The sequence below is a fragment of the Juglans regia genome, chromosome 10 (genome assembly GCF_001411555.2).
Source record: "Juglans regia cultivar Chandler chromosome 10, Walnut 2.0, whole genome shotgun sequence".
NCBI lineage: Eukaryota > Viridiplantae > Streptophyta > Magnoliopsida > Fagales > Juglandaceae > Juglans > Juglans regia.
This window is the reverse complement of record NC_049910.1, coordinates 29,479,817-29,492,086: the sequence shown is the minus strand read 5'-3', so window position 1 is coordinate 29,492,086 and position 12,270 is coordinate 29,479,817. Positions and strand designations below refer to the sequence as shown.

The 12,270-nt window shown below is 32.8% G+C and overlaps 2 protein-coding genes across 2 annotated transcripts; one reads left to right on the top strand and one right to left on the bottom strand.

Annotated features, from left to right (window-relative positions):
* Window positions 1-4,443: 4,443 nt before the first annotated feature.
* On the top strand, window positions 4,444-9,324 carry LOC108982914 (IAA-amino acid hydrolase ILR1-like 4). Its single transcript, XM_018954397.2, has 6 exons — window positions 4,444-4,924; window positions 5,159-5,284; window positions 5,667-5,981; window positions 6,859-6,987; window positions 8,021-8,445; window positions 9,044-9,324. The coding sequence occupies exons 1-5, from the start codon at window positions 4,565-4,567 to the stop codon at window positions 8,426-8,428; spliced, it is 1,338 nt and encodes a 445-aa protein (XP_018809942.1). The 5' UTR covers window positions 4,444-4,564; the 3' UTR covers window positions 8,429-8,445; window positions 9,044-9,324.
* An 878-nt stretch (window positions 9,325-10,202) lies between these two features.
* On the bottom strand, window positions 10,203-11,090 carry LOC108982915 (40S ribosomal protein S30). Its single transcript, XM_018954398.2, has 3 exons — window positions 10,991-11,090; window positions 10,727-10,864; window positions 10,203-10,507 (listed from the first exon to the last, which is right to left on the bottom strand). Exons 1-3 carry the CDS (start codon window positions 10,992-10,994, stop codon window positions 10,461-10,463), a joined length of 189 nt encoding a protein of 62 aa, XP_018809943.1. The 5' UTR covers window positions 10,995-11,090; the 3' UTR covers window positions 10,203-10,460.
* Window positions 11,091-12,270: the final 1,180 nt, after the last annotated feature.

Genomic DNA, 12,270 nt, shown 5'->3' with positions numbered 1-12,270 from the left:
AATATCGTGTATTTCATTTGAAAAAAAAAAGGAAAATCTATCATTAAAAAAATAATCATGTAGGTCTTAGATTTATTTATTTTTTTCAAAATGAAAACGTGTAACTTACACATCTTAAAACTACAAATATAATTTTTTATTCATTAAAAATGTTCTTACTTTTGATGAGATAAATAATTATCATCCAAATATATATTTACTAGATTATGAAGTATGGTATCTGTGTCATATTGTGCTAAAAAAAAAGAAAAATACTTTGGGTCCCGAATTTGGGACTCAAAAAGTGTCTCGAATGAGAATTTTTTGTTTATTTAGTAATTAAAGAAGTTTTTTTTAATGATTTTGTAAATTTTTTTTATTTTTTTAAAAATGTTTATGATGATTAAAAAAATATATAAAAAATAAATAAATAAATGAAATGTGTTTTTTCAGATAACTATTCCAAACATTTTTTTCGGAAAGTGTAATGTCGTAAATCATCGAGAAGAGAGAAGTCAGAACTCACCTGGATTCTTAACTTTCTGGAGAAAAAAAAAAAGAGTAATGCTAGAGAGAAGCCACTATAGCAATGCATATTTTGTACTCACTGCATGGCTGCTTCTAGTTGATTGTTCTTAACACTCACTTGGAGAGATGTGTGGTCTAGATAATGTCACATTATATGTGCAAAATAGATGTTTTCAATAATAACTTCTATCTATATTTATAAAAAAAAAAAATGCTTTGTTCGTAGGCTGCAAAGAAATTGGTTCTCTAGCTCACCAGTGAGTGAAGAAACTATATTAATTCTGACCTGCTAAAAAGGAGATAGAAAGCAAATAACTACAATATGCTTTATAGAAAAAAATGAAATGGTTCTTCCAAAATAATACCAAAAAAATCTAATCCAATATATAGTATTTGTTCAAAGAAAATTCTATACACCATATTACTATCCAACTTTCATCCTACTAAGTAAGATGTGATACATTTATCACAATTAAATAATTATTTATTACATGCTTTTTTATCATCTAATAGTGATGAATGTGCCACATACTACTTATTATGATCAAAATAGAATGAGAGTGTAGTATATAACATTACTTTTCTGGATCTTTCTCTTCTATGAAGAGTAAAGTATGAAGAATAAGGTGTAAGTGAATGCTTGAGGAATGAAATAAGATGAGAATTTTGTAAATAGTAGTAAAATAGTTTGTAAATAGATGTGAGATAGTTTGAGTTGAGTATTTTTTGGATTTTAAAAAATGAGAGAGAAAAAATTGAATAAAAAATATTATAAAGTTAAAATATTGTTAGAATATAATTTTATAATATTATCTTTGTTTGACGATTTGAAAAAATTGAATTGTTTGTTATATTTTATTCAAAAATTTAAAAAAATTGTAATGATTAATTTAAAAATATTTATACGTGTTTATGTGATGTTTGAGAAGGAGATGAGATGAGAATTTTGAAACGAGAACTTTTGTCAGACAAGCCCCAAGTCTGGTTGCCTAGGTAAGGAATTCCAGTCTCTCAATTTTCTCCGTAGAGTATCAACATGGTAGAAGAAGACCGGCGGAAGAGAAGCAAGTGATCCAACTACCGGAGAATGAGAGCAGTAGTGTTTATTGGCCATGATCATCTTTAATAGAGGAGTGAATAAAGAAGCTTTTAGGTCCACAATGTCACAGACTCACAGGTGTAGAAACCAGAAGGGTGAATCATATTCAAAGAGATAAGGGACAATCGATTCTTCATTAAATTTCAATTGGTTGGTGATAAAGATAAGATCATGCTAGGACGACCACTAGTGGAGAAATCTAACAATTTTTTTTAGGTGCTAACTTTTCTATCGCACAATATGTTTATGTAAAACTCTTTGGGTAGGGTTGTAATCGGTTTGAGGGGTCACGGATTTGGTCCACCATTTTTGCCGGATTGGACAATATTCCTATAGACAGGACCAGATCGGACCATTAGCTATTAGTCCGGTTGATCCAATTCGGTCTATAAATATTTTTTTCTTATTTTCTTTTTTTGACAAATAAATTAATACAAAAAATTAATAAAATTAGAATTAAATGAAATCTTTAAATTGGATATGTAACTAACTTATTAAAAAAATAATTAATTATAATTATATTTATGATGTTAATAGTTACTAATTTAGTACTTTAGTATTCATAATAGCCTATATTAAAATTCTAACATTTTATATATGGTTAATGAATATTAAATAATTTCATTATCTATGGATTATTCATACTTACTTGCAACTTAGGTATCTTAAAAAAAGATTATCTAATTACTTTAATTAAGTGTAAATATTAGAGTATATATTTACATGTAATAACATATATTATCACGTGATTTATCATATGATATATTAGTTAATTGATAACATATATTATTTTACATTTTATGTAGTTAATGATGATAGATTATATGAAAATTACATAATTAACTTGTACAACTACTATATAAAATAATATATATTATATATATAAAAAATTTATATGTACATATTTCGATCCGATCAAGTTCAAAAAAACCACACCCCGGGATTAGACTGAAAACTGAATTTCTCATACACCATGGACCGAGACCGACCAAAATGATTTTCGGTCCGGACTGTACGGTTTGATTTTTTGGGTCCGGACCTAAAATCTTTCACCCCTACTTTTGGGTACAATTTCATAACTTACCCTTTGTGGAATCCTGAAAGACGCAAAACTTCTATTTCAAATGTGGAATCCTGAAGCACAATGGAGGTGGATGCCTTTCTCTTAAATTTGGAACTCAGTCTGCTGAAGATCCACAACAACAATATGGCCCTTGGTGAAGAGCACAGCCAGTGAAATTCAACTCAAATGGCTCTAAAAAATATCGAGGCAAGTCAAAAAGTTCTCATCAATAGCAGCGGCAACAGTTCAGGAAAGGAGAAATTTGTAACGCAAAGTGAGGCACAGTCCAATGAAGATAATCCAAATTTAGTGATTGAGAATTTTGAAATTACGGCCAACTGTCCTACGGAAAGTCAAACCAATGGGTTATGGAAAGATGGATAGATTCTCGAAAGGAAATATTCTTTATAAAGAGGAGTCCCCAAAATAAGATAGTTTGTTTTTGATTTCTATGTTTGTATCAATCTTCGACATAAATCTGTAATAGATAACAAATTGTTAAACTTTGGATTAGTAAGTACATCAACTTCTAAATACTTCAATTGAAATTTTAAATTAATTTTCTCATTCTTAGAAAAATCAAGAGATTAATACTTTTATGCAAGACAACATATATCATTAATATTAAAAGAATTTATAAGCATCATTTGGATTAAAAACTGAGCTAAAGATTAAAAGGTTTGTCACTCCTTCACCAAACTTACTGTCAAGCTCTTACATTTGAAAATTTATAGTAGTATTAAATATTTCAAAATGATAATGATGCTCTATTATAATGTGATATAGTTTGTCAAACCGTGTATCAAGGCAGAACAGAACTATCATTATGAATGTAGACAGCTAGGCTATTACAATGTTACTATTTTGTAGCTTGTAGAAGAGCTACAATTTGTACCAAAACTTTGCTTCAAGACAACACGTAAGTCCATGATAAAAAAAAACTCTCATTTTTGACCTTTTGGCATATGGTAAGGACAAGACTTCTAGCAGTAGAAAGTTAGAAACTCAAAACTGTGGGCAACAGCGGTAAGAGGAGAAGAAAACCATTCAACTTTCCTTTTTTATTTTTATTGATGATAAAAATATGTCATCATGTTATTAGATCATTTTATTTTATGTAAGATGTATTTTATTTATTTTATTTTTAAATTGGATTAAATTTTTTTAAATTAGACTTATAAGTAATTAATCTATAAAATCAAAATAATTTTATAAATAGGGTCCAGATAATTTTTTAAAGAAGGAGTCAACACAAGATAAGATTAATATCATCTTATTAAATTAAAAAAAATTAATATGTATAATTTTTTTTCAAACTTTTGTGGGCCACCTGCCACTTCATAGTTCCACCACTGAATATGGTTAAAAAATGTACATTAAAAAAGTTTGCAATCATCGTATAAAAAAAACTTTAATCGTTTTCTAAAACACAACGTCATATTGACATATAGAAGATAATCATAAATTATCTTTAGTTATTTTAATATCACAAAAAATAACGAATTTAAAATTAAAAATTAAAAAATTAAAAAAAAATGTAGTGCCTCGAAAATGTATTGTTATGCATCTCGAATAAACATTTTGAATAGATTATTTTACTTTTTTATTTTATTTATTTATTTATTTTTTTAATTATCGTAAATATTTTAAAAAAATATTTATAATATTATTAAAAAATATTTTTTTAATTATTAAGTAAAAAAAAATAAAAATTCGAGACACAAATTCGGAACCGGACAAAAGTATTTCTCATTAATAAAGCTATTCCACTTTAAACTCCCGACTCTGCAGTCCGCCTTTGGCTTCGTTGCTTCGTTGCCATTATACACCGACCAAACATCCGCATTCTCTTCCAGATTCAATCTTAAGTCCCCGCGACTTTCTCCCGGGAATTCATGGGTTTCTCCAAATGGATCTCTCTTGTTTTCATTCTCCATGCGTCTCTTGCACTAACCATTTTTTCAAAGTCCTCTCTGAGCCCCGAAGATTTAGCTCATATCCCAGTGAACTTCCTTGACTTTGCGAAAAGGCCAGAGCTTTCTGATTGGATGGTGCATATTAGGAGGAAGATACACGAGAACCCAGAACTTGGGTTTCAGGAATTTGAGACCAGTAAGTTTATCAGAGCCGAACTTGACAAGATGGGAATTGCCTACAAATACCCATTTGCTGAAACAGGTGTTGTTGGCTATATCGGAACCGGTTCACCGCCTTTTGTCGCCATTCGAGCGGATATGGATGCTCTCGCTATTCAGGTTTGTTTCAATGGGACTTCTTTGTTTTTTGCTGGCTTCTTGTTTTTGATTCTCTAAATGGCATTATTATGTGAAAGATTTGGCTTTTTGGTCGTATGATTGCAATATGCTTATTGATCTCGGTGATTGCCATGTACCTGTGTGATGTTAGAAATTGAGGATTCCTGATTATTTTGGTGAATATAATTTGGAGAGGAAACCTTTTGGAAAATGATGGGATTCTGGTTGTTACAGGAGAGTGTAGAGTGGGAGTACAAAAGTAAAGTTCCTGGGAAGATGCATGCATGTGGGCATGATGCCCATATTTCCATGCTTCTTGGTGCTGCAAGGATTCTTCAAGAGCATCGCGACGAGTTACAGGTTCCTTTCGTAACTTGCATGCGGATTACCTTTGCCTTTGCCCTTTTCACTATTCACTTTATTTTAACTGATTCTCATGACAGCTATTATGCATCAGTCTCTTCATTGAGATGGATTTTCTGCTTTTCATATTGAATAACCTTTATACATTCAAATGGTCGATTGTGATGGAAAAACGTACTTCATTTTATGTAAACGTAGGCTACGCTCACTGACTCATGGCTCTACATAACGAATTATTATCTCCCCTGTTTGGTTATGCACTACACGGAGCCAAGTTTCTGTTTTCCAATATTACCGGTTATGTTGCTTTAGAATTATTGCAGTATGTGTGTTTTCTCCAGAAGAAAGTTTCTAAAAAAAATTGTTCTGTTTATGAAAGGGAACGGTTGTCCTTGTTTTCCAACCAGCTGAGGAAGGAGGTGGTGGAGCAAAGAAAATGTTAGATGATGGAGCACTGGAGCATGTTGATGCCATTTTTGGGCTGCATGTTTCTTCTCGTTTGCCTGTTGGTGCTGTGGCCTCCAGGTCTGGACCTCTATTGGCCGCGAGTGGTTTCTTTGAGGCAGTAATTAGTGGAAAGGGAGGTCATGCAGCCATTCCCCAGCACACAATAGACCCAATCTTAGCAGCTTCCAATGTAGTTGTTAGTTTGCAACATCTTGTTTCCCGGGAAGCCGATCCCTTGGATTCACAGGTTCTCTCTCTCTCTCTCTCTCATGCTCACAAACACATTTTTCTGGGGTAAATCACACTTGCAAATTTTATTTCATTGTAGCAGTCTCTTTTTTTTTAAAAAACTTAAAAAATCCATTGAAAAGGTTGGTTCCCCTTGTGTTTCATTGTGGTTTCAGCATCCGCTATTTGTTTCACACATAGCCTGATTAGATTACTTCCTATTGGCACATATCTATACCTACTGCACTCAAGGGAATATATTAGTCCAATGCGATTTCATCAGGTATCCTCCGCCCCCACCAATTATGGTTTTCATATCTGGTAAATGTCTGTGCAAATTGTTTAAAAAATTTAAAAAATTCGTTGAAGAGGTTGGTACCCCCATGTGTTGCGTCGTGGTTTCAGCCTCTGCTATTAGTTTCTCACAGGAAAAAATGCATAGGTAAACAAATATTGCCTGATTACTTCCTATCGCTACAAACTGCAATCAGGGGAATATATGCCTTGTAAAAAGCATATTGTTGTACTTTTTTTCTTTGCAAATGAAATGAATCTATCTTGTAAGTGCATGGCATCACTTTTGGAATTTCAACTTCCAATTTATTCTTTGCAATAATTACATATCAAAAAAGAATTATTCTTTGCAATAATGTCGTTAGATCTCATCAAGCGTTGGCATTCACTTTCCCATTTAAAAACTAATGGATTTTTTATTTTTTATTTTTTGTTTTTGTTTTTGTTTTTGGTATGTTATAGGCATTGCCCGGTCATTCTCTTTAGTGAATGAGCCAATCAATAACCCTAAAGACAGTTCTTGAGAAGCCTTTGTAGAGTGGCCTCTTAATTGCTTTCTGGCTGTTTAATTGAACTTCTAATCACAAAAGCATAACTTGCAGGTAGTTACTGTTGCTAAGTTTGAAGGAGGTGGCGCATTCAATGTTATTCCAGATTCTGTTACAATTGGTGGAACTTTCAGGGCATTTTCAAAAGAAAGCTTTATCCAACTTAAACATAGAATTGAAGAGGTAAACTTCTTGAATGCTACTTTCGATGGCCTTTATTTGTGGCAACCAGTATGCCCTTTTATATTCTGTTTCCCCTTGCCTGGACCGGAGGGTCGGCACCACAACTTGTGTACCTGTCCCACTTGCTGTTCCCAAGTTTTAAGAGACGTGTGAATAGGCTAGCTGGTGCCTTGAACAATATGGGTTTCTATTCTTGGTGGTGAAAAGTTAGCCAGCATGCAAGAGAAATGGGCAAGTTGCAACATTTTTTTTCCTTTTCAGAAATTATATTTTGCATCTCCGATCTACCATGTTTTTTCAATTTTTATCATAAATAGCCAAAACTTGTAGTTGGCACTTAAACTATCAATTTTAGCCAATTAGCATCCCCTATTAAGATTTGATTCATAAAATCAATGAAAAATAGGACATGTAGTACAATCTTAAGCAAGGGTGAAAACTGCCAAAATTTTGTAATTTACGGTGCATTAGGGATGGAAAGAAGGGGGAAGGGGCCAAAAATATTGAACCCCCATTGGCTCCCAAAATGATTTTTAAAGAATTTATATTTGGCCCCTCAAAATACTTCAAAGTTCTCTTTATCCCCAAAAATTTTAAAAAAATTGTATTTGACCTGCATGCTGTATATCTATAGTAGTGAGCCAAAAAAATATATATTTCCCTTTGAAGTTATGGTAATATTTTCTACATCTTTAATTCAGTTTATAATACTATTTTTTGTATCACTACTACACATGGAAAAATATATATTACAAAATAAGTAAAAAAATATATTTAGTTATCATAATATTAATTGGACTCCCTCTAAAGACAAGTTCCTAGTGCCTACTGGGTTGCATATTACAAAACGGTGGTAGTTTAGGATGCAAAGTATAATCTTCCTTTTTCGGTTTTTAACCTTCTCTCTATTTTTTGGGTGATTGTTTGGCTAGATGTTGGGGTCACTCTCCTTGTTATAATAGAATGTGTATTGTGTATGTCGACTTCTCTGTTGAATGTTAATTATCTTAAAATGCATCTATGCATGGTATAGGTCATCACAAAACAATCCAGCGTACAAAGGTGCAATGCAACTGTCATTTTTAATGAAAAGGAAAAGCCCTTTTTCCCAGTGACTGTAAATGACAAAGATCTGCACAAGTACTTTCGGGAAGTTGCAGGGGACATGCTAGGCACCCAGAACGTAAAAGAAATGCAACCACTGATGGGATCAGAAGACTTCTCATTTTATACAGAGGTGATTCCAGGATACTTCTTCTTCATTGGGATGAAGAATGAGACTCAAGGACAGTTTGAAGAAGGGCATTCCCCCTACTTTAGGGTTAATGAGGATGTGCTTCCATACGGAGCTGCACTACATGCATCATTAGCCACGAGGTACCTACTTGAAAAACAACCCAAAGCTAATCCACCAAAGGGGAGCTTTCGTGATGAACTGTGAAGCGCCAAAGAAAGCATGTGAGTCAATTCTTTTATTTGTAATATATCGATCAACTTGTTTGGGTTGAATATCAAAAGCTGAGTTATGCATTGATATCTTATAACCTAACAGTTACTGGTTCTTTATACAATTTTATCAGTTATGCAACTGATAAGATAACTGCACGGGAATTCAAAATAAACACTGAAACAGAGAAGGAAAAGTGATACGAGGAGACTGCAGATGTAATGCCCTTGATTGAGTATGGGACGGTGATGAATGAGATCTCATGTTGTCTAGAAAGGAGATGTAATGCCCCCAAATAAAGGCCCAAGTCATATGGCCTATAATCCAAAATGACTAGTCAACAATACAATTGGAGTTCCATTGAAACATTAAAAAGAGCAATAACTTTTCATTTCCAAGTAATGTGGGATCATACACCACTTATTCTTATCACTTATCAGAATAGGGTATCTAAGGAGAAGTTCATTTACAATAACTTCAAGGAATATCAGTTGTGACCTTGATTAGTATTTTTGAAGTTTTGAGTTTTAATTGGATTGTTACAGCAGAAATTAAGCATTTGAGGTGTTCATTATTGTGTGTGACTGACACGCTTATGTTGCCATTCAGGTGGTTTATGGATCACAGTGCTGGGACTAGACCCAAGCCTTGCTCTTAACGATATGAAGCATTTGCACAATTTTGAATTGTATGTAAATTTGATAGAAGAAACAGCAATAGTGGTGCATTTGAGTTATTATCTATATTATAAGACAATCTTATCTCAAGTTGAATGTGCTTATATTTTATATCGTATGCTTCTCATGGTTCATACTTTGGGATGACTGATTAGATCATTTGGTTATTTCTTATGAATTGGATCCATTTGCTATTTCAAGATTGAAGGGTTTAGACTTCAATTGTTGTTCAAGATTTTTACGCTTTCAGCCATTTATGCATTGTTGAATTGGCGTAACCGAATCATTTGAGGTCTAAGGACCTTACGTGTGGGATTATGGAAGAATAGAAGAAAGGGTTGCGAGAATTTTCTAACCTTGCTAGATTTAAAGTGAGAGATCCTCCCGAGAAGAGAATTTAACATGATTTTTCATGTGGCAGCAAGGTTTGTTAGAAAACTTTCCCATGATGTGTACAGTGTGGCTCCCTTAGAATGTGCAAGCACTGTATTTACGGCTACTATCTAGAATTTCTTGTTTAGAAGCTTTTTTTATGTAGACCTTTTTATATAAAATTTGTGTACAGACTTAACAATTCTTAGCAAAATTTGTGTACGTGGATGGACGGAGTTCAAACAAAACTAAATTTACATTACTTTCTTGAATCTTTTCCATTTAATAAACAAGTGTCTCGCTTGTATACATCAAGGGAACTTGGAGTGCATCGTTTATGCTTTTAATCAAACTTCTCTCAGTTATAGGAAAATACAATTTGGCAGCAAAAACTAGAACAATATATGCATCATTTTAAGCACCAGTATCGCTTTTCCAAACCAAATCTTCTTTGTTTGCCTCTCAACCTTTAAAATGATTAGATGAAAGCCTTCACAAAGAGTGTGTTAAGCATCTATTATGAGAGAGAGAAAGTGAGAGAGAGAGAGAGAGAGAGACCACTGGAGGCTTCAAAGTTGATGAATGAGAGTTTGCTTTCTCTATTTGCTGCATTTCAATCGTTAAGACACTGACAACCATTAACTTGCAATGAAGTGGTCATTTCAATTGCAAAGGTGTTGCCACCTAGCTATTCATTCCATAATGTAAACAAAACTCTCTTTCATGGCAACCATACGTCCATAACATCATCAAAAGCACAGTAAATTTAAGAAAGACAGCACCCAAAGATAAATCACATCATTTTCGGGTTAATTAACCAATTAGGCAAATTCCATCATAATGATAATCCAGTAGACAACTCCGAAAACTCACATCAGGGTCTTCAATAACATTGAAATTCATCCAAGAAAAAATAAAAGAGGAAAAAATAAGCAAAACTTTAACCTAAAGAGCTCCTCATCCCCTTAGAGCATTCTTCACTTCTCCGACGAGTTGGGTCCCCTCTTCTTGCCGAATCCAACAACTACAATCATCCAAAAAACACGGATAGTTCCCAATCAAAATCATATTGATAAAACCTCCCAAATCACAAATTTCTCAGAACCCATAACATTACATCCATGCTGTTACAACACCCATATGTTAAGAAAAAAGAGTATCGAGATTGAAAATTTACACTGAAAAAGCTGATTTCAAAATCGAATATTAAAAGCAAAATAAAGATAGAAAATGAGAGACAAACCGGCGGTGACAAATCGGCGATTGTATTGCATACGCTTGTGGGCGCGTCCACGGGGCTTCTTCTTCTTGTCTTGCTTCGCCACTTTGGGAGTTTGGCCTCTCACTTTACCGGCCCGAGCCAGAGATCCGTGTACCTTACCTGAAAAATAAAACAAAACGAACAAATAAATAAAAATCAGAGATTTGAAAACCCACAAAGCATAGAAACCGCATAAAGGAGGAAATCTGAGGCAGAGAAATATTTGAGGTCAGCTTAGATAATTACCCATGTTGCTTGCTAGAGAGGTTCTTCTGCTGTTAAGAGTTGGTGCAGCAACCTGTTGCAAAGGTTTTAAAGAGATATAGGGTTAGGGTTTTGGAAAGAGAATATTATATAGGGGAGTTTTGACTGATCTGGGCCGGGCCTTCGAAGGTACACGGTAATACGGTATGCAAGAGTTCGTTCGACCCCACACTTCTATTATTCTTCAAGCCCATCTGTGTTAATGGGGGACCTTGGATGAAAAAAATGTTCTATAAACACAATTCAAAAAAGCAATTAGATGTTTTGACTTTTGTGATGCAAATATGTGTATAACAAAAATTAGGAAAATGATTTAACCATAAAATAATTTTATAAAAGTAAATCTAAAAATAATTTAATTTAAAAATAATTTTATAATTTTTTTAAGGATTCATTTATATATCGAGTATTAATGGTTTATAGTTTTAATATATATATATATATATATATATGCATGTTTCATTGGGATTTCTGCTATTAGTTTCTGAGGAAAGAAAATTAGAACCAAAATCTGATTAAATCCAATCAACATAATCATCCCCATGCTTCAATTTGGGGAACATGGGCCTTGTGAAAATTACTCTTTTGCATGTCAATGAGATGAATCTGTAATTTTGATTTCCAAAGAATAAATTTAGGTTTGGATAGTGAGATGTGAAATTTTAGTTTTAGATAAAAGTTTAAAATATTATTTTGTAATATTATTATTGTTTTGGAATTTGAAAAAGTTGGATTGTTATTATATTTTGTGTGAGAATTTTAAAAAATTGTAATAATGAGATGAGATAAGATAAAAATTTTGTGTCTCATCTCACTTGCCAAACAGATGAGAATCTTTTAGAATTTCCGATCCTATTTTTTCCTTCTTGATTTCTATCTTTGGGTAAGATCTCGTAGAGGAAGGAGGTGCATGGTGGCTCCTGTCCCCCTCCTCCCTCACAATTTCTTTTTAAATAATCAAAAATATAATTAATAATTTATTAATAAAAATTAAAACAAAAGCTAAAAAAACCTTATCCTAGCTCTCATAACCTAAAACCCCTAAGCTATCCCAAAAAAAAAAAAAAAAAACTTCTTAAGTCTGCAAAAAAATTAAAATAACTTCCTATTCTAACTCTAATAAAGAAACACACAGAATTCTTTTTAGAAAGCTGAGAACTTTTAGCATAAATAATCTTTGATAAAGTCTTCATCTTTATAATTTAAAAGTTTGACGGAAAAATTTTCTAAAACCAAGTATGATTTTTCTCTATGATTTCTTA